This window comes from Cetorhinus maximus, chromosome 8, assembly GCF_964194155.1.
Source record: "Cetorhinus maximus chromosome 8, sCetMax3.hap1.1, whole genome shotgun sequence".
Lineage (NCBI taxonomy): Eukaryota > Metazoa > Chordata > Chondrichthyes > Lamniformes > Cetorhinidae > Cetorhinus > Cetorhinus maximus.
The window spans coordinates 5176713-5201188 of record NC_135886.1 but is presented as its reverse complement, the minus strand read 5'-3'; the positions used below and the strand labels follow the sequence as shown (position 1 = coordinate 5201188).

The 24476-nt window shown below is 45.1% G+C and overlaps 1 protein-coding gene across 2 annotated transcripts; it reads left to right on the top strand.

Moving 5' to 3' along the window:
• Positions 1-29: 29 nt before the first annotated feature.
• LOC144683396 (CMRF35-like molecule 2) lies at positions 30-22388 on the top strand. 2 transcript variants are annotated; one of them, XM_078546365.1, is made up of 5 exons: positions 30-152; positions 3175-3507; positions 4637-4685; positions 11057-11170; positions 21217-22388. In XM_078546365.1, the coding sequence occupies exons 1-4, from the start codon at positions 113-115 to the stop codon at positions 11154-11156; spliced, it is 522 nt and encodes a 173-aa protein (XP_078402491.1). In that variant the 5' UTR covers positions 30-112; the 3' UTR covers positions 11157-11170; positions 21217-22388. The 2 variants fall into 2 exon arrangements, with proteins under 2 accessions (XP_078402491.1, XP_078402492.1); XM_078546366.1 differs by lacking the exon at positions 4637-4685.
• The last annotated feature ends 2088 nt before the right edge of the window (positions 22389-24476 follow it).

Here is a 24476-nt window from a genome sequence, read left to right as displayed (position 1 = left end):
TCATCCTCTTGTTTTCAGTTACATTGGTCAATAAAGCTGGGTGAAGCAAAAATAAGGAGGAGCAGTCCCATAACTTTCTCTGTGATATTTGTTCAACTTTAAAACGTAAAACATGGATTTGTCATTTCATCTTTTCATGGTCTCCTTCTCAGGTAAGAAACAAACAATTTTTAGGAGCTTCTATGGTGAAATGAGAATTGTGTGCATTAGTGCAAGTTTTATAGAAACATTAATTAGTAGCAGATCTTTCTTCTAGAATATTTGCCTAATTATAAGTTTGTTAATCCTCCCTGTCCAATTTTCCTATAGGAAATTCAATACCCCCAGGCATAGGAACAGGAAAATCCACTGCAGCATTCCTATCAGCTGTGGCTCAATGGTGGAACAGTAGTTATGGTATCTGGAAGGTTGTGGGTTCAAGTCCCACTCCAGAGACTTGAGCATGTGAACCAGAATAACACTTCAGCTTAGTGATCAGGGCTCAGACATCCCATCTCCCCTATCAGGTGCATGTGAAAGATTTCATGGTGTTACCTTGATGTATGATATAAAAATAAATCATCTGGTCTTTCATTGTTATTTGTGGGATCTTGCTGCACACACATTGTTTGCCTCTTTGACTACGACAATGAGTGTACTTGCAGCATGTTTGTTGGCTGTTAAGCATTCTGATGTCATGAAAGATGCAAGACTTGATTTCTTTTTCCATTCATTTTAATGCACCTTAAACTATCCTTGTGTGTTTTACTTAAACATCTGTTTCAAATAATTGAAGCCGTTTTATGAATCCGTGCAGATTTATGTGTCAGCAATCTGCTGCTGAGGAAAGCCTCTCTATACTGTGACAGGAGGGTAAACACCCGTTCATGTCATAATCTTTTTGATCATCTTTTTCCTTGCCACTGCTTCATGCGCTGAACTATTGTGCCCTTCGGCCTTATTGCACCAGAGCAAAAGAAACTAGATGTCAATTTTAAAAAAGTAATAATGGCAATTAACATTTACAGGTTAATGTTCCATGTATGCTCCTCCAAATGCGGAAGCGATGTTCGATTTTCAGCAATGTTTGTGTCATATTATGGGAACTGCAGGAGGCCCCTTGAGCCAGTTCCAATATTAGCAAACACTTCGAATTTAAATGTGTGCATTGAGATTGGTAAACTTACTCTCCCAATTTGGTCATTCGAATGATGTAGTTGAGGTGCTTACTGTGTCTTGCAAAGGAAGTACAGGAAGCATTCTATATTGAAACCGTGCTCTGTATCGTGTCCTGGAGAAGGGTTATGTTTACTTGAAACATTGGCCAGGGTTTCCCAGCCCAGCCGTGAGGGATGGGGCGAGCCAATCAAATGCCCGTTGACTTCGGCGGGAGACCCCCACCGGCGGGAGGGGCTGGAAAATTCCGCCCATTAGCCTCGTTTCTCTCCCCGTGGATGCTGCGGACCTGCTGAGTCTTCCCAGCACTTTCTGTTTTCATTTCAATGAGATCATGGCTGACCTATGACCTAACTTCATACGCCTGCCTTTGGCCTATTTCCGCGAATAGCTTTGGTTGATAAAAATCTATCAAACTCAGACCTAAAATTAGTAATGACCAGATATCAACTTCCATTGCGCAAGAGAGTTCCAAATTGTGTGTAGGTGTACAGGAGGAGTTTCCCTCATTTCACTCTTGGAAGGGCAGGCTCTAGTTTTGAAACTATCTCCCCTATAGACTGCCAACCATGGAAATAGTTGCTCTCTACCTACCCTATCTAATCCCCTTAACATCTTGAAAATTCCAATAAAATCATCCCTTAACCTTCTAAATTCCAATGAATGCAACCTCTCTGCGTGAATAATCTCCCCACTTAATCCAGTCCTTGGAATCCCTATTTACACAAGGGCAGCTGAATTTCAATACAGAATGTTTTTTGGTTCTCCTTTGCCAGACACCTTGGCCTGGATTTTCACTGAGTCAAGTTGACTGAGGAGCCCTTGGAAAAATGGCAGGCGGGTCCCGATTCCAGGATTCCCGACCCCACTCCCAGGCTGTGCGATTCTTGGGAGTGTTTTTAAAGGATGCGGGCTGCTTCCTGTCAGGAGCACGCATCCAGCACTCCCGGCCTGGTCGGCTCCATTGCGGAGGTAGGCCTGTCCCGATCCTCTGCAGTTTTCATGGAGCTGGGCCAGGTTTTTAAAGTGTCGCGATTCACGGCCCATGAGTGGATTCGTGATCCGTAGGGGCAGAATGTTCCACACCCGCCCACCACCGCCATCTTCCGGACCCGTCACAAGGCAATGGATTTCTGGCTGGGGCACTGCCTTGCCCATGGTGGATCCCGTCCACAGCGGGGCCCGAAAATGCCGGCCCTAGTGCGCTTGAGGTGATCTTTTAAAATGTAAGTTCAAAAGGTTCCCCTCATGGCTCCTACGCCAAGTTATGCCCCCACCAACCCCCTCAGGCCCCTCTGCTCTGAGGGGTTGGGTGGAAGGTGAAGGAACATAGGGATGAGTCATGAACATAGGGTCATGAGATGGCATTGATGGGACATAGAACCATAGAACCATAGAACACTACAGCACAGAAAACAGGCCATTCGGCCCTTCTAGTCTGTGCTGAAATATTATTCCACTAGTCCCATTGACCTGCACCCAGTCCATAACCCTCCAGACCTCTCCCAGCCATGTATCTATCCAATTTATTCTATGTGGAGTGTTTGGAGGATGAAGGAGATGTGAGGGGTGGGCAACAGAGGGCCTTTGTGTTTTTTTTCACTGGGACAAAGTCCCATGGCACCGAGGCAGGCCTTTTAAAAAGCCCATCCCTGGACCCGGTAGCATCTGCGGCTGCCTCCAAACCTTTTTTCCAGGTCAGCTAACCCGACCCCAGCCCGCACCCACCCCCCAGCCATGAGGACCCTGCCTGGGCTGACACTTTCTCCTGAGGCAGGCGGGCCGAGCAGGAATTTTCCCGACTCCCATTACCCGCCTCGGGGGTGAAAATCCAGGCGTTAATACAGAAATCCTTCAAACACCATCATTAGGACCATCAAATTGGGAGAGTGAGTTTACAAGCCTTAATGCACATTTTGAAATTTCAAGTATTCAAAGGACACTTTATGCTGTTAAACTGTTGCGCTGATTTATTTTTATTGTACTTTAAAACATGTGTTATAATTTCACACTGAACAGTTACGTACGCTGCATTAAATGGACCAGATGTTATCAATGCATTAGTCGGACAATCAATCCATGTCACATGTACATATGACAAATACTACAGCAATTATCGAAAGTACTGGTGCAAAGGCAACACCCAGGAATCCTGTGCTATTCTTGTGCAAACCCACAGCCCGAACAAGGCAAATTCTGATGGCAGAATCACCATTGCAGCTGATACTGAAGCAGGGGAGTTTACAGTCACAATGGAACACTTAACGCAGGATGATGAAGGCTTGTACTGGTGTGGAATTGAAAGGCTTTTCTGGGACCTGTTAAGCCCTGTAGCACTTAAAATCACTGAAGGTAGGATCTGAATGTTTTTGTTTATTTTGGGCATTTTCAGCTGTATAGTTTCGAGTTTATAACGTTTGCAGTATGTTTTAGTATATGTTCTGCAACATTTCCAAAGCTTTGCAGTGGTAAGTTAGAATCCTGTAAAGAGTGCGCCAGCAGAATCATGACAAATAACAAACTGGGTTGGATTGAACAGGGAGCTGCAGCCCCCAACTCACCGGCTAAAACATCGGGGGTAGGGGGGAGCCCGCCCAGCAGATTGGCCACTAATAAACTAGAGGTGGGATTTCCACCCCTGAAGTTCCCCCTCAGAGAGTTGCTGGCCACTGGTGCTTCAGGCCAGGAGGAGGTCGCAACGGGTGAGAGTTTGGCGGTCTTGCAGGTTCCCGCAAGGGGGCTTTGGGGGGGGGGGAATGCGAGGGTATGAGAGGCCACAAGCCATGGGAGGGTGGGGGACCTGGGGTAGCGGGGGAGGACCCTATGATGGGCCCAGAGGGCCTGTTAATGAGGGCTGTCCCTGCCCAACGCCAGGCCATGCGCTTGGTATGGGCCTCTTCCCTGCCACTGGTTAAATCCCAGTGAGGGCAGGATGAGACCCTAAGTGGACATTAAATTCCCACTAAAGGGACTCAGTTGACCCACAGGCACTGACACTATCCCCACCATTGGTAAAATTGCAATGGGGGCAGGAGTGGGAATTGGTGTAATATGCCTTTAAGGGATAGCAGCATGACATCACTGCCTGTGATCAAAAGGCAGCACAGCTCTGATGTCTTCAAGCTTTCTTCCTTTGTATAAATATTCTCATCTGCCTGTTCTCAGTAAATGAACCAACAACGTTTTTACACAATCCCTTATGAGTGATTGGTGCCTATATCATTATAACAACACAACAGTCAGGTAGGCAGCATGCACGCCACCCACTGCATTTAAAATGCCATCCCCTCCTTCAAACCAAAATGCAGGAGAGCATTAAATTCAGACCAAAATATATAATTTCAGTACTAATTCTGCTCATGAAACTTTCCACTTTTTTTCATCACAAATTTGAAGAAATTTATCTCTGTTGACTTAGACTGATGTGTAACACAATTTGGCAGTATAATTTAATAACAATTATTTATATAATTTCTTACAGGTCCCAAAGCACTTCTTTCAATCTCTCCATCAGATGAGGAAATCCTAAGGTAAATGTCATGCCTATTTAAACTGGTCTATTCTGAACAATTATTCTGTCTCTACACAATCATGATCACACTAAAGAGAGGGCACAGAGGAGGTTTATGAGGGTGTTGCCAGGACTGAAGAATATCACAGGCAGAAGTGGAACTAAGACTGGATTACATGACACACTTCCCTTCTAGTGATGTCCTGGTGCTATCCCTTAAAGGCATATTACAACAATTCCCACTCCTGCCCCCATTGCAATTTTACCAATGGTGGTGGTATGTCAGCGCCTGTGGGTCAACTGAGTCCCTTTGGTGGGCATTTAATGTCCACTTAGGGTCTCATCCTGCCATCACTGGGATTTAACCAGTGGCAGGGAAGAGACCCACACCAAGCGCATGGCCTGGCTTTGGGCAGGGACATCCCTCATTAACAGGCCCTCTGGGCCCATCACAGGGTCCTCCCAAAGTTTTACTCCCCCACCACCACAGGTTCCCCTCCCTCTCATACCTTCACATCCCACCCCCCAGCCCCCTTGCGGGAACCTTCATGAGGAAAGATTGGGTGGGCTGGGGTTGTTTCCTTTGGACAGAGGAGGCTGAGGGGAGATTTAATTGTGTCATATAAAATTATGAGGGGCCAGAGAGAGTGGATTTCCCTCAACAGAGAGGTCAAAAACTGGGGGCATAGATTTAAAGAAATTGGTATGAGGTTTAAAGGGGAGTTTAGGATAGGTTTCTCACCAGAGGATGGTGGGGATATGGAGCTCACTGCTTGAAAGGGTGGTAAAGGCAGAGACCTTCAATGTATTTTTTAAAATACTTGGATATGCATTTGAGTGCCTGAACTTACAGGGCTATGCACCAAGAGCTGGAAGGTGGGATTAGGCTGGGATGCTCTTCTTTTGTGGCAGACACAGATATGCTGGGCCGAAAGGCCTCCTCCTGTTCCAATTTTCTATGGGCAGAATTTTCCAGCCCCCCCACTGGCGGGGGGTGGGGGAGGTGGGGGGGGCACAATGTGGCAGGAGCTAAAAGACTAGTTTCTCGTCCATGCAAAATGACAGCGGAAATGCCCATCATGGCGGGGTCGCCATTCCCACCAGAGGTCAGCAGGAAGCCGTTTTGCATCCCATTAATGGGATACAGATGAAGGCCCGACCGGAATTGTCCCCCCCTTGTCCAACTTTCCACGATGCTGGACTAATGTGTCGTGGACAAGTCACTGCTCACCTGGAAGGAGAGGCCATGGGGCAACTTGCAGACAGTAGAAGATGGAGGCCTCCAGTGACTGTGTACCCTGGAGCACCATGTGCAGCAGTGGGTGGGTGGAGCGTCAATCCCGAGGGTCTTCTAGCCGCAGGAGCTTCCCGGCAGTGGATCTTCTCACGACAGGCTTTTGGCTGCATGAGGTACAGTTGGGCGGCAATGGTCTGTGCTGGCGGGGGGAATTAGACAAGGAGGACAGGAATCCCCTCTTGCCTGTTCACACCTGCAGACCTCACACCAGCCCCACCCCCATCCCTCCCCCCACCACCAATGCTCCATTATTGCCCTTTCCAGACTCCCACTCCATACCAGCTCATTCATTCTACAACTCCTGCAGCATCTCTCTCTTTCCCTTACTAAGCCCAATCTCTCCTGCCCCACACCCCCCACCGACCCCACAAGCCTCCAGTCCATCCCACCTCTTCATTCCTGTCCTCCTTGTCTAATGCAATGGGGAGTGTGAGTGGTGTGGTGTGCACAGGCTTAAGGGCTATGAATCGCAGATAACCCACATCCGACCTCATTAAAGTTAGAAATGTGTCATAGCATTAACAATCACAGTGCACCCACGCAACCACATGAAAGCAAGATTTAATCTTGCGTTTCCTGCCACTACTTCTAGGTGCTCCCCCGACAGCCACAGCAGAGATGGAGACAGCTTGATAACTAGTTTGCCCTGTTTTCTTAGAGGATTTTGGTGGGCATCCCCTCTGGAGACCTGAGGCCTGGAGGGCGCCGGCTTACTTTGGCTGTCCTGCTGTGGGGCAGCTGCTCCCTCTGCAGTCACAGAGGGCGGAGCTGAGAGGGGGTCACAGGCAAGGGGGATTCCGAAGGCTTGGCGTTCTCCGAGAGTCCTGAGAGAGTGTCCCAGTGAGGCCCAACAGCCACGCCTCCTCCCTTTGGGCGCCTGAAGGCCCCTGCCTGACTCCTTGAGGAGCAGGAGTGCCTGGAGGGAGGTCGAGGTGCCCCGGCCCCATCTCACATAGCCACTGCAAAAGCTTAACCATGGCTACAGCAATGCACTGCAGATCTACGCGCATCTCCAGAAGAAACTGGGCATTCCATCTCCCTGTGGAGACCTCGACGCGTGCACATGTCGGCACCACTTCATCAGCTAGCAGGGGGATGGACTCCTTTGCCTCACGTGTTGCTCTGTTGAGGGCCTCCGACACCTCTGCCTGATGTTGCCCACCTCTCGCAGGGCCCATCCCAGAGGCTCGTCCTCTGACTTGGGCTTCACAGGTACCTCTTCCCCAGCAGTCCGCCGAGTGCCAGTGAGCTTGGCTGACCCTGTGGACACATGTCTGTGCGGTGACCACCAGAATGTGAGGTCCTGCCTGAACTATGTTTAGTACCCACTGAGGTGTGTCTCTCTGTGCTGGTGGAGGGTGCAGGTGACTGCTACAGGTGCACTTTCTTCCTCCTCCCCAATATCCTCAATCCTGTGTGGGCTGGAGGAACTGCTGGGCAGGGTCTCCGCTTCTTCCCTTACCCTCTTCCTGCTGGCACCTGTAAGTAAGATAGGAGCAGGCGAGCTGTCTCCAACATAGAGGAACACATAAACCTTAGCTTTCTATGTGACTATATTATACATGGCTCCTTACTGGACCGAGGCCGCCCTCTGACCTCTCTATCCGCTCAGGCTCAGTCCGGTTCTTCCCCTGCCAGCGGGGCTGCCTAGTCCTCAAACTCAGTGAGGCTCAAACTCAGGAAGGCCCCCTCCCGTCTTCTCTCTACCTCTCCTGTTGTGCCTCAACTTTTCTCAAAGAGAGGTGGGGTTGAAAGCAATTAGGGATCAAGTTTCCTTCTCGCGCTCCCAGTCTTACAAATAACCCATTGGATTTTGTGCCGTGTGATTGATGCACTGCAGGTTGTTCACAAGGGTTCCCGGGCTGCACCCTCCAGAGTGCTGAGCCCATGGAGGTGGAAGGATAAGGCTCACAGAGGCATTTCATTAGCGGTGATTGCTGGTGCCCTTAACATCTAATCCCCTTTTCCCCCCCCTCCCCCTCCCAGACAGCATCTGAGCTCTCTGTGTGAAAGGGACAGGGACCCACAGTGGCCTCTCCACCTGCAGACTGGATGGACTGCAGTGGGGCTGGGAGGCATCACCTTGTCACGTTGAGTAGCTCTTTAATGCATGAGCTGCACGGATGGTGCTCTTGCCACTGAGGCCCATGTGCCTTCTCCTATTCAGTGAGGCGAGTGTGAGCAGTTGAGGCTCCACTTATCCTGGTGGCGCAGTTGAGATCATTCATCTGTTTCCAGCCTTGCAGGACAGTCTTTTCTGGTGGAGGCCCTGAGCACTGACCATCCCGGGGACTTCCTCCCACGCAGGGTTGGTCATATGGCTCGGCCTCCTCCTTCCATCCTCAGGGTAGAACACACCCCATTGGCCTCCACTGCATTGAGCAGCACATCGGGGGGAAGAGTCACTGAACGTGGGGGCTGGAGATCCCCCTTGATCGACAGGCATCTCCTCCTTCAGCAGTGGGTATGGAAGAAGTTGCTGTTCAGATGCCTTTAAAATATGGTGCCCGGATATGATGGGGTGGCACACGCCATCCAGCCTGCCCCGCCGTGCCATACATCGGCAAACCCCCGGCTGCATAATTAATTAGGCCAGCACCACATAATTCAGCACAAATTCCTACCGGCCTCCACGGCAGGAAACACTCCCAGTTCCCATTCCACCATCGGACTTAGGCCTCGAATGGAAAATTCCTCCCTATGTTTCCAAGTGTAAAAAGTGATCCACGTCCCATCACGTTATGAGGGACTTAAATCGTTTCTCTGGGAAGCTGCAGGTGGACGATTGCCCAATGAGTGGGATGACAATGTGGCTGGAGGAATTGCATTTTGGACACTCATATCGGAACCAAAACGGGATATTTCTGACCTTATGCGATAATCCATCATGCGTGATAATGGACTGGCAAATCTCTCCAGTTGAAGTCAATAGAAATAAAAGTCAGGAAAGACAGCACTATCAGCTGGCTGCCTCATGCACTCAGAAGTGAATCCCCTGTTGCACCAATGATGTATTTTTGCCATCCTTTAGCCACCAAAATCCTTCACTGTCACTGAGTCAAAATCCTGGAGCTCCCTCCCCAACAGTACTGTGGGTGTACCTACGCCACATGGACTGCAGCGGTTCAAGAAAGCAGCTCACCACCACCTTCTCAAGGGCAGTTAGAGATGGGCAATAAATGCTGGCCCAGCCAGCGAAGCCCACAACCCCTGAATGAATAAAGAAAAAATAATCATCAAATTGAATCTGAAAGAATTTCCAGGGCTTTTTGTTTTCTTTTGTAGATTACGACAGCCAGCATTTACTGCCCTTCCCTAATTGGTCTTAAACTGAGTGGCTTCCTGGGCCATTTCAGAGTCAACCACATTGCTTTGAGTCTGGATTCAAATGTAGGCCAGGCCAGGAGATTTCCTTCCCTAAAGGGACATTAGTGAGGACAGTCTATGATAGTTTCATGGTCACCACCACTGAGACTAGCTTTCAATGGCAGATTTAATGAATTGAGTTTAAATTCCACCAGCTGCTATGGTGGAATTTGAACCCATGTCCCCAGAGGATTAATCTGGGCCTCTGGATTACTAGGCTAGTGACATTACCACTCTGCCAACATATCCCCTGAATTGCTGCTTCATTTTAGTTAAAGATCTAGTTCACAGTCTCTAATGAGGCTTTTCCCCACTCTTCTGCCATAACTTTGACAGGAGACTGGCAAAATCCTGAATGAAAAGGTACAAACAACCATCGCAATGGGAGATCGGCCGCAGAAATTCCAGGCACTAAATTCCCATGGATTGAAATTTCACATCATTCGTCCATTGCTTAGCGTGGTGGAGGTCCGCTCAAGCCTGATACACCCTTGAGTCCTGCAGTTTATCAAATTTTGCAAGAAATATGTTAAAGAAAGTAGTTTATCTTGTTTGGGAGGCAATTTTAATCCAACGAGTCTGTCAAAAAACTAATGGGATTAGGTGCAATATTGGCTTTACAACCAGCTCCCTACAGGAATTTTAATGGCCAGTGTAAAAGCAGTGTTCTGCCCCACCCCATGTGTTTCTTGCCCACAGCGTGAGGCTAAGATTACCCCATGTCTTTTTGTTACCAGTAAGTATTGTGCTTAAAACCCACCAGCAGCAGCCCACTGTCATCTTTTGTTCACAGCGCCGGTTGCATGTTTAAATCAAGACATAAAAATCCATCTTAATGAGAACAAAAAGCAGAATCCCATAGATGCTGGAATTCAGAAACAAAATCAGGAAATTTTGGAAAAGACATTACTCATTTTAACAGTTCGAAACGTAGAAAAAGGGAACAGAAGGAGGCCATTCAGCCCAGTATGCCTGTGCCTGCCAAAAAAAGAGCATTCCAGCCTGATCCCACCTTCCACCTCTTGGTCCACGGCCCTGTAAGTCAGAGCACTTCAAGTGCACATCGAAGCATTTATTTTAAATACAGTGAGGGCTTCAGCCTCTACACCCTTTCAAACAGTGGGTTCCATATCCACACTAGCCGTCCTCAACTCCCTCCTAATCCTTCAACCAATTACTTTAAATCTATGCCCCCTGGTTTTTGACCTTTCTGCTAAGGGAAATAGATCAGTCAGCATCTGTGGAGAAAACAGACAAGGTAACATTTCAGTTCTGACGAAGAGACTATATCTGAAAGGTTCATCTCAGCTGATCTATCCAGCACTGCTGACTGACCATTTCCTCCTTTTCTATTTTGCTTTTAATCAAAGCAAGTAGTTTCATAGCAGGAAGAGATCAGTAGAAGCTGACCCACGATGCTCTGCTGCCATTAGGTTACCACATCTATTGAGAAAAGCAAACAGGACATTTGCCGCTTCATCACTCTTGGCACAGGCTACAGCTGGGACGTAGTGCACCTTCCAACTCAATGCTTGGTCCTCACTAATTTAAATGGATGGACTATCACAGGTCAAAGTGTGTACAGTACAGTAATTAGCCAGATGCCCAGGAGCACGAAACCAGATAAGTTCAGCCACAAGTGTAACTAAATCAATCACACATCCAAGTTAACTCTGTGGATTCAGAAAACTATCTTGATGAAACCATTTTGTCTCCTACCTACCTAGGCAAAATAAATATCTGTACTATTTTATATGGAGCATCTTACGTTGGGCATTCTTCATCATTCTCCTCGTTTGGGCCATTTTTGTCAAACTGAAAATATAGGTGATTAAAAACTGGTAAGTTGTTGATTTGAATCATTTCTGTGCATTTAAGTTTAAGCACAAAACATTTGGAGGAATTCTTTATAATCTGCTCCTTATATTTCAGAAAGGATAGCAGAACCATAACAAAATGTTTCTGAAGTAAACGTGCACTCATTTTGTCTTATATTGAGATCATTTTTTGAGGGGACTTTTTATTGACATTAATGCTAAAAGGAAAATGTTAAGGAAAAAGTGGGACCTATCAGAGATGAAGATGGAAACTTGTGTGTAGATGCAGAGGCTGTGGGAAGGGTTTTGAATGAATATTTTGTCTCCGTATTTACAAAGGAAAGGGAGGATGTAGGTATAGTAATCCAGGAGGAACACTGCGAGATATTGGACGGGATAGTCATAAAGAGAAAGGAAGTACTCGAAGGGCTGAAATCCTTGAAAGTGGATAAGTCACCAGGGCCAGATGGATTGTTTCCGAGACTGCTGAAGGAAGTCAGGGAGGAGATAGCAGATGCTCTGAGGATGATTTTCCAATCTTCACTAGATATAGGGGAGGTACCGGAGGACTGGAGAAATGAAAACGTAGTTTAAAAAGGGATCAAAGGAAATGCCAAACAATTATAGGCCAGTTAGTCTTACATCAATGGTGAGCAAATTAGTAGAATCAATCCTGAGAGATAGGATTAACTGTCATGTGGAAAGGCATGGACTATTCAGGGATGGTCAGCATGGATTTGTTAAAGGAAGGTCTTGCCTCACAAATTTGATTGAATTCTTTGAGGAAGTGACAAGAAGGGTTGATGAAGGTAGTGCAGTGGATGTTGTGTACATGGATTTTAGCAAGGCATTTGACAAGGTCCCACATGGCAGATTGGTCAGGAAAGTAAAAGCTCATGGGATTCAGGGTAATGTGGCAAACTGGATAAAAGGTTCACTTTGTAACAGGAAACAAAGGGTAATGGTCGATGGATGCCCTTGCGAATGGAAAGTTGTCTCAAGTGGTGTTCCACAGGGCTTGGTGTTGGGACCCTTGCTGTTTGTGTTATATATTAATGATTTGGACATGAACGTGGAGGGCATGATTGGGAAATTTGCAGATGACACAAAGATTGGCGGAGTAGTGGATAGTGTAGAGGATAGCCATAATCTCCAAAACGATATAGATTGGTTGGTGGAGTGGGCGGTAAAGTGGCAGATGGATTTTAACATAGAGAAGTGTGATGTCATACATTTAGGGAGGTCAAACAGTTACAGGGATTACACAATAAATGGGAATACACTAAGAGGGGTAGATGAAGTGAGAGATCTTGGTGTACAAGTACACAGGTCCCTGAAGGCAGCAGTTCAAGTAGACAAGGTTGTAAAGAAGGCATATGGAATGCTCTCCTTCACTGGCAGAGGTATAGAATATAAAAGTAAAGATATAATGTTGGAATTGTATAAAACACTGGTGAGGCCACAACTGGAGTATTGTGTGCAGTTCTGGTCACCACATTACAGGAAGGACGTAATAGCTCTGGAGAGAGTGCAGAGGAGGTTTACAAGAATGTTGCCAGGGTTAAAAAAGTGTAGCTACAAGGAGAGATTGCATAGGTTGGGGTTATTTTCCTTAGAACAAAGAAGGCTGAGAGGTGACTTGATTGAGGTATACAAAATTATGAGGGAAATAGATAGAGTGGACAGGATAAAATTGTTTCCCTTGATGGAGAATTCTAGAACCAGGGGACATAGATTCAAGATAAGTGGCAGAAGGTGTAGGGGGGACATGAGGAAGAACTTTTTTACGCAGCGGGTAGTGGGTGTCTGGAATTCGCTGCCCAAGTTGGTGTTGTACTGTATATTTGCTGTACTTGTGCTGTACTTTATATTCAGAATATTAAGTGCATTAACATTTTACCAGAGCAGAATGATTACTACAAAACATACATTTAAACATACCCCAAAACACAATGGGGAGAGTTTCAACTTGGGAAAAAATGTGAGTGGGTTTGGTGCAGCTGGTTAAAAGGGGCAATACTGGCGATGCATCAAGAAAATGGGGACAACCCCCAAACTTCCACCTTTAACTTCAGCTCGTTTTGCTGTGTGTGGCAAACTCTACCATGGGGCAGTAGAGTGGCAATTTTAATACCCAAAGACCTCATTTTCAGCTGCTTTAACTGGGATTTCTGAATTTAACTGTGTGCGCACATGTTTCACAAAACTTGCCAAGGATACCAAAGTAAGAGGGCAGCGGAATTTGAGGGGACGGAACAAGTGACAGGCTGGAAATCCTTTAAATACTGAGATCTCACACCTGTTTCCTTGCCCAGTTGAATGCCTTTTACTCACAGGCCTGTTCTGAAAGTGTGCTTTCACAGTGCTAGTGGGCAGTGTGCATGGTCCTGTGACGGTGCATCCCCAGAGTGAGTGGCTACCTCTGAGGGTTCTCCTTCCTCTTCCTGCACCACCTCCTACAGGATGCTTCAAAGTCCTCTGGGAGATGATTTAAGACATGAATTAGAGCTGTCAAATAAAGTGATAAATCATCAATGTGTATATTAGCATATTTGAGTGGCTACTAACATAAAGTCAATAAGTGAGATTTGTATGTCATGTGGCTGTGTGATGGTTAATTCTACCTCCCGGCATCTGGAGGCCCCTGAATCTCCATCCCTGAGGGTAAGGCACACTGAGGATCAGCTTATCTCCAGTGATTCCTTATCTGAAGCTGTCAGTATGCAGATGGCCGGAGGGTCACCTCCGGTTTTCTGTCTCTCCCTGGGGTTCTGTGCTGTCTTCTCCTGCAAGGAGGAAACTGAAGAGATGTATGAGTGTGAAAAATGGAATGTGCATACGAGCATATGAATTAGGAGCAGGAGTAGGCCATTCGGCCCCTCAAGCCTGCTCTGCGATTCAATAAGATCATGGCTGATCTGAATGTAACCTCAACCCCACATTCCTGCCTACCCCCGACAACAAGTCACCCCCTTGTTAATCAAGAATCTATCCAGCTCTGCCTTAAAAATATTCAAAGGCTCTGCTTCCACCACCTTTTGAGGAATAGAGTTCCAAAGACTCTCAACCCCCCGAGAGTAAAAAGCTTATCCTCATCTCTGTCTTAAATGAGTGACCCCTTATTTTTAAACAGTGTCCCTGTTGTAAGGGTGGCTGAGTTGTACTATTAGTAAAAGAGTTGAACTGCAGACACTTCTTGGGTGGAAACATTAAGTTTATTTACAACATGCTCAGCAGCAACTACACGTGTGCTTTCAACTCCAACTCTATCTCTACATCGTCTGCTGAGGTAGCCCGCGCTACTCTCCTATTGGTTACTACAGATCATGTGGTCCTTCCTAACAAGCATTATTCTTAAAGGTATATTACACACTAAATAAAACCATCATTACTACATTCCTCCCCCTTTAACTTGTCTACATATTATATTTACAAGTACATATTTTTCAAGGCAATAAAATATTTTCATAGCTAAGGAATTTACAAGTTCAGTCTTTCAGGTGGTTTCCTGGTACATGTGGAATGTCGCAGCTCCACAACTTCAGATTCTTTGTCAGGAACCTCCTTTTCCGGAGTTGCCTGAACATCAGGTGCTTCGGTGGGCACTTACAGTTCAGTATCTTCAACTCTTACAGGAACATCAGACATGTCAATCCTGGGTTGTGTATCCTCAGCAGGAAACACAGACCCGGTCATGGTCACTGGTGGAACCAAATCTTGGTGATTTGTCTCTGTCCTCCTTAAATGGTCCACATGTTTACGGCTGATCTGGCCTTCCACCCCCATGTGGTAATTTAGAGGTCCAGTCACCGCACTTATTTCACCCAGTAACCACTTTGATCCTTCCCCGAAGTTTATCACGTACACCAGTCCTCCCACGGTAAATTTCCTCTCATGACTATGCCAGTCGTATGTAGTTTTCTGGCTTCCCTGACTCCTTTCCACCTTCCCCTCTAAATTCAGTATTATTAAGTTCAATCTCGTCCTGAGACGGCGTTTCAACAATAACTCCGCAGGTGTGACACCTGTTGTTGTGTGAGGGGTGGTCCTGTAATGAGAAAGAAAGTGAGCTAGCTTGGTTGCCAAGGAATCACCAGTTAGCTTTCTCATGCCTGCCTTGAACATTTGAACCGCCCTTTCGGCCAGTCCGTTTGAGTAAGGGTGGGTACGGTGCAGTTTTCGCATGAGTGATACTGTTGAGGCTGATAAACCGTTGAAACTCAGCACTCATAAATGCCGTGCTGTTATCAAAAATGACTACTTCTGGTGGTCCATGAATGGCAAAACTCTGATGTAGTTTCTCAATTGTAGCGGACGACGTTGGTGACTTCACCTCATATACATCCAGCCACCTTGAAAGGACTTCAGCAATGAGCAGAAACATTGTTCCCAGGAAAGGTCCAATGTAGTTAATGTGTAACCGCACCCAGGGTCTATCTGGCCACTCCCATGGGTGTAACAGAGCTGTCACTGGCAACTTTTGCAGTTGCTGACATTGCCCACAATTCTTTACCAAACTCTCTATTTCGCCATCCATCCCTGGCCACCATAAACAGCTGCATGTAATGGTCTTCATTCAGGAAATTCCTGGATGGGCACTTTGTAGTTCAATTAAAAGCGGCTCCCTTCCCTTTGGAGGAACTATCACTCGTACTCCCCACAATACCACATCCTGGCTGGTTATTTCACGTCTTCTGTTGAAGTGCGGTTTCATTTAATCAAATATGGGCTCCTGTGAGCAACCCTGTAACACTTGTTCTCGTACTTGAGGTAGGGCTGGGTCCCAACTTGTCCACTCTCTGATCTGTTGAGCACATACCAGTGAGGAATCTAAGAAATTTAACAGTAAAATAAGTTCCTGTGGAACTGGGACGTGCTCATCATTTTCTTGTAAAAGCAAATGACTTTGGCATTGGTGTTTGTGATTTGATTGCCAGGCCTTTGTACGAAAGTGTATTCATATGCTGCCAGGATTAAGGCCCTATTAGTATTTCTCTATCTCCTTTTTACATGCCTTCTTCTTTCTAGCACAGACTTTAATCTCCGCCTTCTTTTTGACTTCACCATTGGCCACACTTCTCTCAGATGCAAGCTCAACTTGTCTGAACTCAGTGGCTGAGTCTCCCAAACTTTCATTATCTGTCTGCTTCTTGGAAAATTCTGCAACTTTTGCTTCCAAAGCCTCTTTGGCTTCATTTCGCTGATTCTCCAGCTCTTCCGTCTCTGTTTTGTATTTGTTTGCTGCCTCCTGGAAAATTGTGCATTGTTGTGTCTTCTCTACCAACTCATTCTTCAGTATGTTCAGGGAAGTACTGAATTCTCTCTGTTCTCTTCAGACTTTTCCAGAGGTATAAACTTTGACCTGAGGGAATCTTGTCGTGTGTGAAGGTCTTTCATCAGCTTTTCTTATTCCCTGCGAAAGTTGTTCACTTTGTCTTGAACTTTGTCACCAAGCAGGGTCCCTTTGAGTTCCTTCTGCTGTTCTTCCAGGTTTTGGCTTAAGACAGCCTGCATTTCTTCAGGTTGTTGAGACCTTACACACTCCTTTTCCAAAACAGGAACGCTTCCAGCTTCCTTTTGGAATCCCAGTGGCCAATCAAGGTTGATTTCCCTTAGCCAAATTCGCCCTAGAAGGCTTGATCCTCTGCCTCTCAATACTAACACTGGTAGCTTTGCTGATTGGCTTCCATAATGGACAGTTACTCTGCTTATGCCTTTTACTTGACTGTCTTCACCTGTATATGTTTTTAGCTTGGCGGCTTGTTCTAAGCTTAATTGATGTTCACCGTTATTCAAATATCTGAAGGTATGTTCCCCAATTACTGTAGTGGAAGCTCCTGTGTCCACTTCCATTCTAACAGGTTTGCCATTTACTTTCACTGTGACAAATATTGGTTCTGTCTTTCTACCTTTCGGATTAAACAACGAATATATGTCAGCATTTGCTGGACCAGGCTCTTCTACATTGTAGATTTCATTGTGCTTCTTCTTTTGTTTACAAACCTGCTTGTATCTTTCCTTGCACTACCCCATCATATGTCCATTTCTGTGACAATAGTAGCATTCGATTTTTTTAAACTGCCAATTGCTAAAAGATGGATTGCTTCCACCTCTATCAAAATGATTTTTCGATCTCACTGCTAAGTTATTTTTTTTTTATTCTTCAGCTAGCGGGAGCTGTTTCCCACTTCTCGCCAGAGTCTCGCTTTTTCGCATCTCTTTCAGCTGAGGTTTCCCACCTGATCTGGAGGACGGCGCCATTTGGTGCGCCCTGCATTGCTTTTGAATCTCTTGCTGTGCTTTCCATGGCCAGTGCTAGCTCCAGCACCTTCTTAAAATCCAGATTCACTTCAGACAGTAATTTTTTTCTGAATAGCGTCCTCTTTCACACCACACACTAAACAATCTCTGAGTATGTCGTTCACAGTCATACCGAACTCACAATGTTCCATTAGCTGCTTCAACTTTTCCATGTAGCATGCAATTGTCTCAGCCGGGGCTCTATTTCACAAATTAAACCTAAACCTCTGCATCATGGCTGAGGGCTTGGGTTGAAAGTGACCCTTCACGAGGTCCACCAATCCATCAAAATTCTTAGAATCTGGGGCGCTGGGTGCCATCAAATTTCGAATCAAACCGTAGGTGTTGGTCCCACAAATACTCAAGAGGATCACTCGCCTCTTCTCTTCCCCCGTAATCTCGTTTGCTTGAAAAAAGAACGTGAGGCGTTCTACGTATTGAGATCAATCGTCTGTGGCTGGTTCAAAAGGATCAGTTCTCCCAAATTGTGGCATTTCAAGAGAGGGTAACTTTTTCAATTCTAACGGAGCTTGCTGCTCACAATCACTGGGCGAGGTACAGTGCTGACTTCTTTCTAACTTGATTTCTTCTGTTGAATCCTATCCAATCCTCATCGCCTGGTTGTTGTAAGGGTGGCCCAGTTATACTATTAGTAATAGAGTTGAACTGCAGACATTTCCTGGGTGGAAACATTGGGCAGGATTGTCAGCTCGGTGTGCGGGCACGCGCCCTACATGCAGGAGTGTAAAATAGTGAGCAATGACGTCAGGCGAGCATCCCTGCGTCATATTTTGGTCAGCGGGCACGCGCGAGAGTCAGCAGCGCGCCCGGCGACAAATGAGAGGGCTGTTAAGCTCATTAATCAATTAATTGAAGTGAATTTTTCCCCACCCGGTGGGTGAATAGGCCAAGCGGCCTTTGCATTTTTGGCGAAACCTCATCCACGGATGGGATGAGGTTTCGAACAGCGATTTAAAAAACCAATAAAAATTTTTAAAACTCATTTTTCCCATGTTAGAGTCACATGAGGGGGCATGTTTGCCTTATTTTTAAAATCTTTATTTTTAATGTTAAAAATCTTCAACTCCCTGAGGCAGCTCTGTGCCTTCAGGGGGTTTTCCCTGAGCTCACCCTCGCACAGGCACCCACCTCAGCGCTCAGGCTCCTCCAGCACCCCCACAGAGGCAGTGCTGAGGTTATCAGTGTGCATTTCACGCTTTCTGGCCGTTAATTGACCAGCCAGCATGAAATCGCGGTCGGGGCCTGATCACAGGCAGAGGGCCATTGTGCGGCCATTCCCTGGGCCTGCCCACCACGCCCGCCTGACAAGGGAAAATCCTCCCAATTAAGCTTATTTACAACATACTCAGCAGCACCTACATGTGTGCTTTCAACTCCCACTCTATCTCTACACTGCCACTAGCCCACGCTATTCTCCTATTCGTTACTACAGATCATGTGATTCTTCCTAATAAGCGTTATTCTTAAAGGTACATTACACACTAAATAAAGCCATAAATACTATGGACCCCCTAGTTCTAGATTCTCCCAAAGAGGAAACATCCTCTCCACATCCACCCTGTCCAGAACCCTCAGGATCTTAAAGGCTTCAATTAGATTGCCTCTTTCTCTTCTAAATACAAGCATAACCTGTCTAGCCTTTGATCATATGACAACCCGTCCATTCCTGGTATTAGTCTAGTAAACCTTCTCTGAACTGCTTCTAACGTATTTACATCTTTCTTTAAATAAGGAGACCAGTACTGTACACAATACAGTGGTGTGGTCTCACCAATTCCCTGTGCAACTGAAGCATAACCTCCCGACTTTTGTAATCAATTCTCCTCACGCTAAATGATAAGATTCTATTAGCTTTCCTAATTACCTGCTGCACCTGCATACTAACCTTTTGTGATTCATGCACTAGGACACCCAGATCCCTCTGAACCTCAGAGCTCTGCAATCTCTCACTATTTAGATAATAAGCTTCTTTTTTATTCTTCCTGTCAAAATGGAAAACTTCACATTTGCTCACATTAACCTCCATTTGCCTGATCTTTGCCCATTCACTTAACCTATCTATGTCACTTTGTAGCCTCCATACGTCCTCTTCACAATTTCTTTTCCTACCTATCTTTGTGTCACCAACAAATTTAGCAGCCATTCCTTCGGTCTCTTCATCCAAGTCATTTATATAAATTGTAAAAAGTTGAGGCCCCAGCACTGAGCCCTGTGGCACACCACTCACCACATCCTGCCAATCAGAAAAAGACCCATTTATGTCAAATCTCAGTTTCCTATTAGCTAGCCAATCTTCTATCCATGACAATATGTTTCCCCCTACACCATGAGCTCCTATTTTCTGAAATAACCTTTGATGTGGCACCTTATCAAATGCCTTCTGGGAAACTAAGAGCAGTACATCCACCAGTTCCCCTTTATCCACAGTACATGTGACTCCTTGAAAGAACTTCAATAAATTGATTAAACATGATTTCCCTTTTACAAAACCAGGTTGACTCTGCCTGATTGCCGTGAATTTTTCTAAGTGCCCTGCTATAACATATTTAATAATACCTTCTAACATTTTCCCTTTGACAGATGTTAGGCTAACTGGCCTGGTGTTGTAAGGATAGAAAGCCATTTGTGGAGGATCACTGTGAGGGATGGGTATGGTATTGTATTATGGTGGGGATGGGTATCAGTGGTGGATGGTCAGATGGGGTGTGAGGAGGTGCATGGACAGAGAGGGATGGGTACTGGAGAAGGCTTGGGAAGGCAGAGTAAGGGGTACACAGATCAAGGTATATTTGAATGTGCCATGTCACTCACCTTCCCGTCCTGATTAGATCATTAAACCACTCCCAGCAGAAGGAGTGTCCCAGTCCTGCTCATCTCCTCAGTGACTTTCGAACACACCTCTACACCAGGCTTCTCCCTCCCATCGGCAAGTAACAGAAACTCATAACAGGCCCCTTCCAACCTAAAGCATCATCTCCAGGGGGGTATCAGTGAAGTTTGGTGCTTCCTTGTGACGTTGTGAGTCCGCAGCTCCAGGTTCTGACTCTGTTTAAGCACCTGTCCAGTTGCTTCAAATCACATCCTCTCAGGGTCCTTTTAAATAGTTGAGCTGAAATAGGCAAATAGTCACCATCACACCCACTCGGGCTAATTGCTGAGAAATCTGGAAGTTAGATGATAATGTAATGGCTGCTTTGAGAAGCTACTGACAAATGGGTTTCTGAACCTCCCTGACACCACTGCCGGCAGGTTGAAAAGTTAAAATCCAGTCCAATGCCACTGGCGATGTGCTCAGTGATCTTACCATAGAATCAGAGTGATACATCAAAGGAGGAAGTCACTCAACCTACCGCTAACTATTTCTCCATGTTGCTCTCCTGCTGTCGGCAGTGGGCACTAAAAAGTGAGTTCTTCTGTAATCTGCCTTGACAGTGCACATTGACCCAGTTTCAGAAGAGCAGAGCCTAGATAGGATTATATAATATGATATTGATAGAAGGGAGAAAAGGTTCTTATTGCCAAGCATGTTGGTTTCAATCCCTAATGAGCACAGAAAAAGAAAGAGTCTGAATTTTCAGTTTGTGTTACAGTTAAAACTGATCCTTTCTCTTAACGCATTCCCTTAATTCAGTACTTTCAATTTTCCTTTAAAATGACTGTGTTATAACGAAAGCACAGATTTACTCTGAACACAAAGTTTGCGTACTGTATTGTCATATTTGAAACATCCTTTGTTTTTCAATTTCCAGGTTAATAGGATCTGTAACTTTACATGACTATGACATCAGGACCTTCAGTGCATTGGAAAATTTCAGTCAACCGAACAGCAAAACTACCTTCATTGAATCCTTATTCACCACATGTGTGGCATGGACAGACTGCGAAATATTATGCAAAAACTGCTATGTTCTTTGAAACTCACTCACTCTCTTTAAGGGTCACGACGACCCAGTGCAGGGTAAATATTGCAAATAGGTGCAATTTGAAACTACCAACAAGGCTAGTTCAACCCACAATGACAAAGAGGAGGGCTGAATAGTTCCAACCATGCCAGAAACATAGAATGTGGAAACAATATTTGAATCTATGCAGCTTTAAAGTCAGGCTTCTCATTGAAACTTTCCAATGGGGAAGATTTGTGCCTGAAAGATGAATTATTACAGCAACAACTGTACCATAGCTCCACAGTTCTGTTCCCATTACCGAATTTAGAGTCTCATTCTGACTGCAATTTCTAGACTTATCAGTTTAAACTGACGCCACAACACTGATAGCTATGGTTAGCTTTTACACAATAAATGTTTGCAGATTAACAATGGAAAAGTTTGTCAAAGCACCAGTTCATCAGCCCTAGGTGTTGACAACTAAATTGCATTTTTTTTCCATTCAATATGTTGGCACTTCCAATGTATATCGTGGACTGGAAATTTTTCAGGGGTCCTGACCTCCAGCAGTAACTGCGCAGCATTTGTCCCCAACACCTCGTTAAGGTTACGGTGGAATCTTGGGAGAAAACCACAGAATTTCATGGAGTATACGTCTGATGTCATTTTCTGATTTCGCTCTTTGACACCGAGGCTCAGCAGCTGGGGAAGCCTCGCTGGGGATTCAGGCATGCTTCTCCAATCCTTTAAAGTAATGGTCAGGAAGTTATGTGCTTGCACAATACGCACACTTTTGATGTCACATTCCAAGTGGGTGAGGCTCTCTGCCAGAAGTGCGCAGTCAGGTTTTAGCTTCATAATGATCTATTTTTTGTGTTCCATAACTGTTGATATTGCAAACTTGTCCTCAAAATAAACTGTATTATTCTGCCTAATATTTAGTCACCTCCTATTGTAAAGTTAATTGTTTTTCAATAAACTAATGTATGAATGCTGCTCATTAAAAAAAAGTGCTTTAACTGATTTGTGGAAGAGGTCACTGCAGTTCTGTAATTTATTTGAACTTATTTCTATTTCTTCATCGCCTGCTGCTTCAATACAATCAACGCAGCTGGAGAAGGTTTCTAGCTTCATCACCACAGGCATCAATGAGACACGATTACCAGGCCGCACAAAAATATTCAGGACTAACAATGCCACTTCTCTTATCCATTTCATACGAAACAGTTCCTTTTGCAAGTCTCCACTGGCACAGTCCAATAATGGACTGTCCAGAGTCTCAAAATGGCCTTCTTTGCCTTGGTCTTGGATTGAATTTATATTCAGGTCAAGGCGAGAGTTAACAATGCAGAGGATCGAAATATTTTATATATTGAGGACTGTAAAGTTAGGTCCAGCATCCTCAAATGAAAAATGAAATCCTCTCTGCTCTGCCTCAACAAGGTTCCCGGGGGTAGAGTTTCCACTTTGAATATTTTCTGTGATCTAGCTGCAAATTGTGCTCAAAATTGCGCTAGCTTTTAGAAATATATCTTTGCTCGAGTTTCCACTCAAACTCATCTCAGCCTTGAATATATTTAATGATTGAACATTCACAGCTCTCTGAGTTAGAGATTTCTAAAGATTCACAGCCACCTGATTGAAGGAATTTCTCCTCATCACAGTCCTAAAAAGCTGGTCTCTTACCCTGAGACTACATGGCCTCTAGTTCTAGTCTCTCCACCCAGGGGATGCAACTGCACAGCATCTGTCACCCATCTCAGAATCTTCTGTGTTTCAATGAGATGACCTCTCATTTTTCTAACCTCCAGAGAATATATATCAATTCTATTCAATTTCCCCTCAAAGGCTAACCCACTCATCCCAGGGATTACTCAAGTAAACTTTGCTGCACCATCCTAAGACAAGTATATCCTTAATATCCTTAATATGTACACAGTACTCCAGGGTGGTCTCCCCAAAGCCCACAGCAAAACTTCCTTACACTTGTACTCCTGCCTCCTTGCAATAAAGGCCAACATACTATTTGCTTTCCTAATTATTTGCTGTACCTACAGGTTAATTTTCTGTGTTTCATGCACAAGGGCACTAAAGTCTCACCAAGCACCAACATTTAATACTTTGTCACTATTTTAAAAATATTCTGTTTTTTCTAAACTATTGCCTAAATGAATAACTTCACATTTCCCCAATTATTCGCCATTTGCCACCTTCTTGCCCACCACTTAACCTGTCAATATCTCTTTGTAGACACTTTTATCCTCCTCACAACTTACTTTCCCGCCTAGCTTTGTATTATCAGCAAACTTGGATACACTTAACTCCTTCAGCTAAGCCATTATATAAATAGCTGAGGACCCAATGCTAATCATTGTGATACCCCCTAGTAACAGACTGCCAAGCTGAAAATTATCTATTTATTGCTAGTCTCTGTTTTCTGTCCTTTCTCAAATCCTCTATTCATGAGGATATATTACCCAAACCCCATAAGTAACTTCATTGAATGCCTTTTGAAATCCAAAATATATTACATCCATTGCTTCCCATTTGTCTACCCTATGAGTTATAACCAAAAAAACTCTATTAATAGATTTGTCAAACACAGTTGCCCTTTCGTAAATCCATGTTAACTTGGCTTAATTCCATTTTGGGGAGATGATGGCATAGTGGTAATGTCAGTGAATTAGCAATCCAGCAGCCCAGTCTGATACTCTAAGGACACAATCCAAATCCCACCACAACATTTTGTGCAATTCAAATTTCAAACAATTAATAAGTCTAGGATTGAAAGGCTAGTCTCAGTAATGGTGACCATGAAACTATCATTGATTGCCATAAAAATCCATTGGGTCCATTAATGCCCTTTAGGGAAGGAAATCTGCCATCCTTAGCTGGTCTGGCCTACATGTGACTCCAGATCCACAGTAATAAGGTTGCCCTCTGAAATGGCCCAGCAAGCAACTGAGTTCAAGGGTAATTAGGGATGGGCATCAAATATTGGCCATGCAAGTTACGCCCACGTCCCATTAAAAGAATAACTTCTTTAAAAATCACGTACTTTTCTAAGAACCCTTTCATGGATTAATAATGGATTCCAACATTTTCCAAACAAATGGAGCCAGAAT

What these genes read in the sequence shown, in the direction of transcription:
- LOC144683396 (XM_078546365.1), top strand. Translation starts at nt 113, where the DNA reads ATGGATTTGTCATTTCATCTTTTCATGGTCTCCTTCTCAG. An exon ending in TTTCATGGTCTCCTTCTCAG is followed by an intron (nt 153 to 3,174) that starts GTAAGAAACAAA and finishes CACACTGAACAG; the next exon opens with TTACGTACGCTGCATTAAAT. An exon ending in TCAGATGAGGAAATCCTAAG is followed by an intron (nt 4,686 to 11,056) that starts GTAAATGTCATG and finishes CTACCTACCTAG; the next exon opens with GCAAAATAAATATCTGTACT.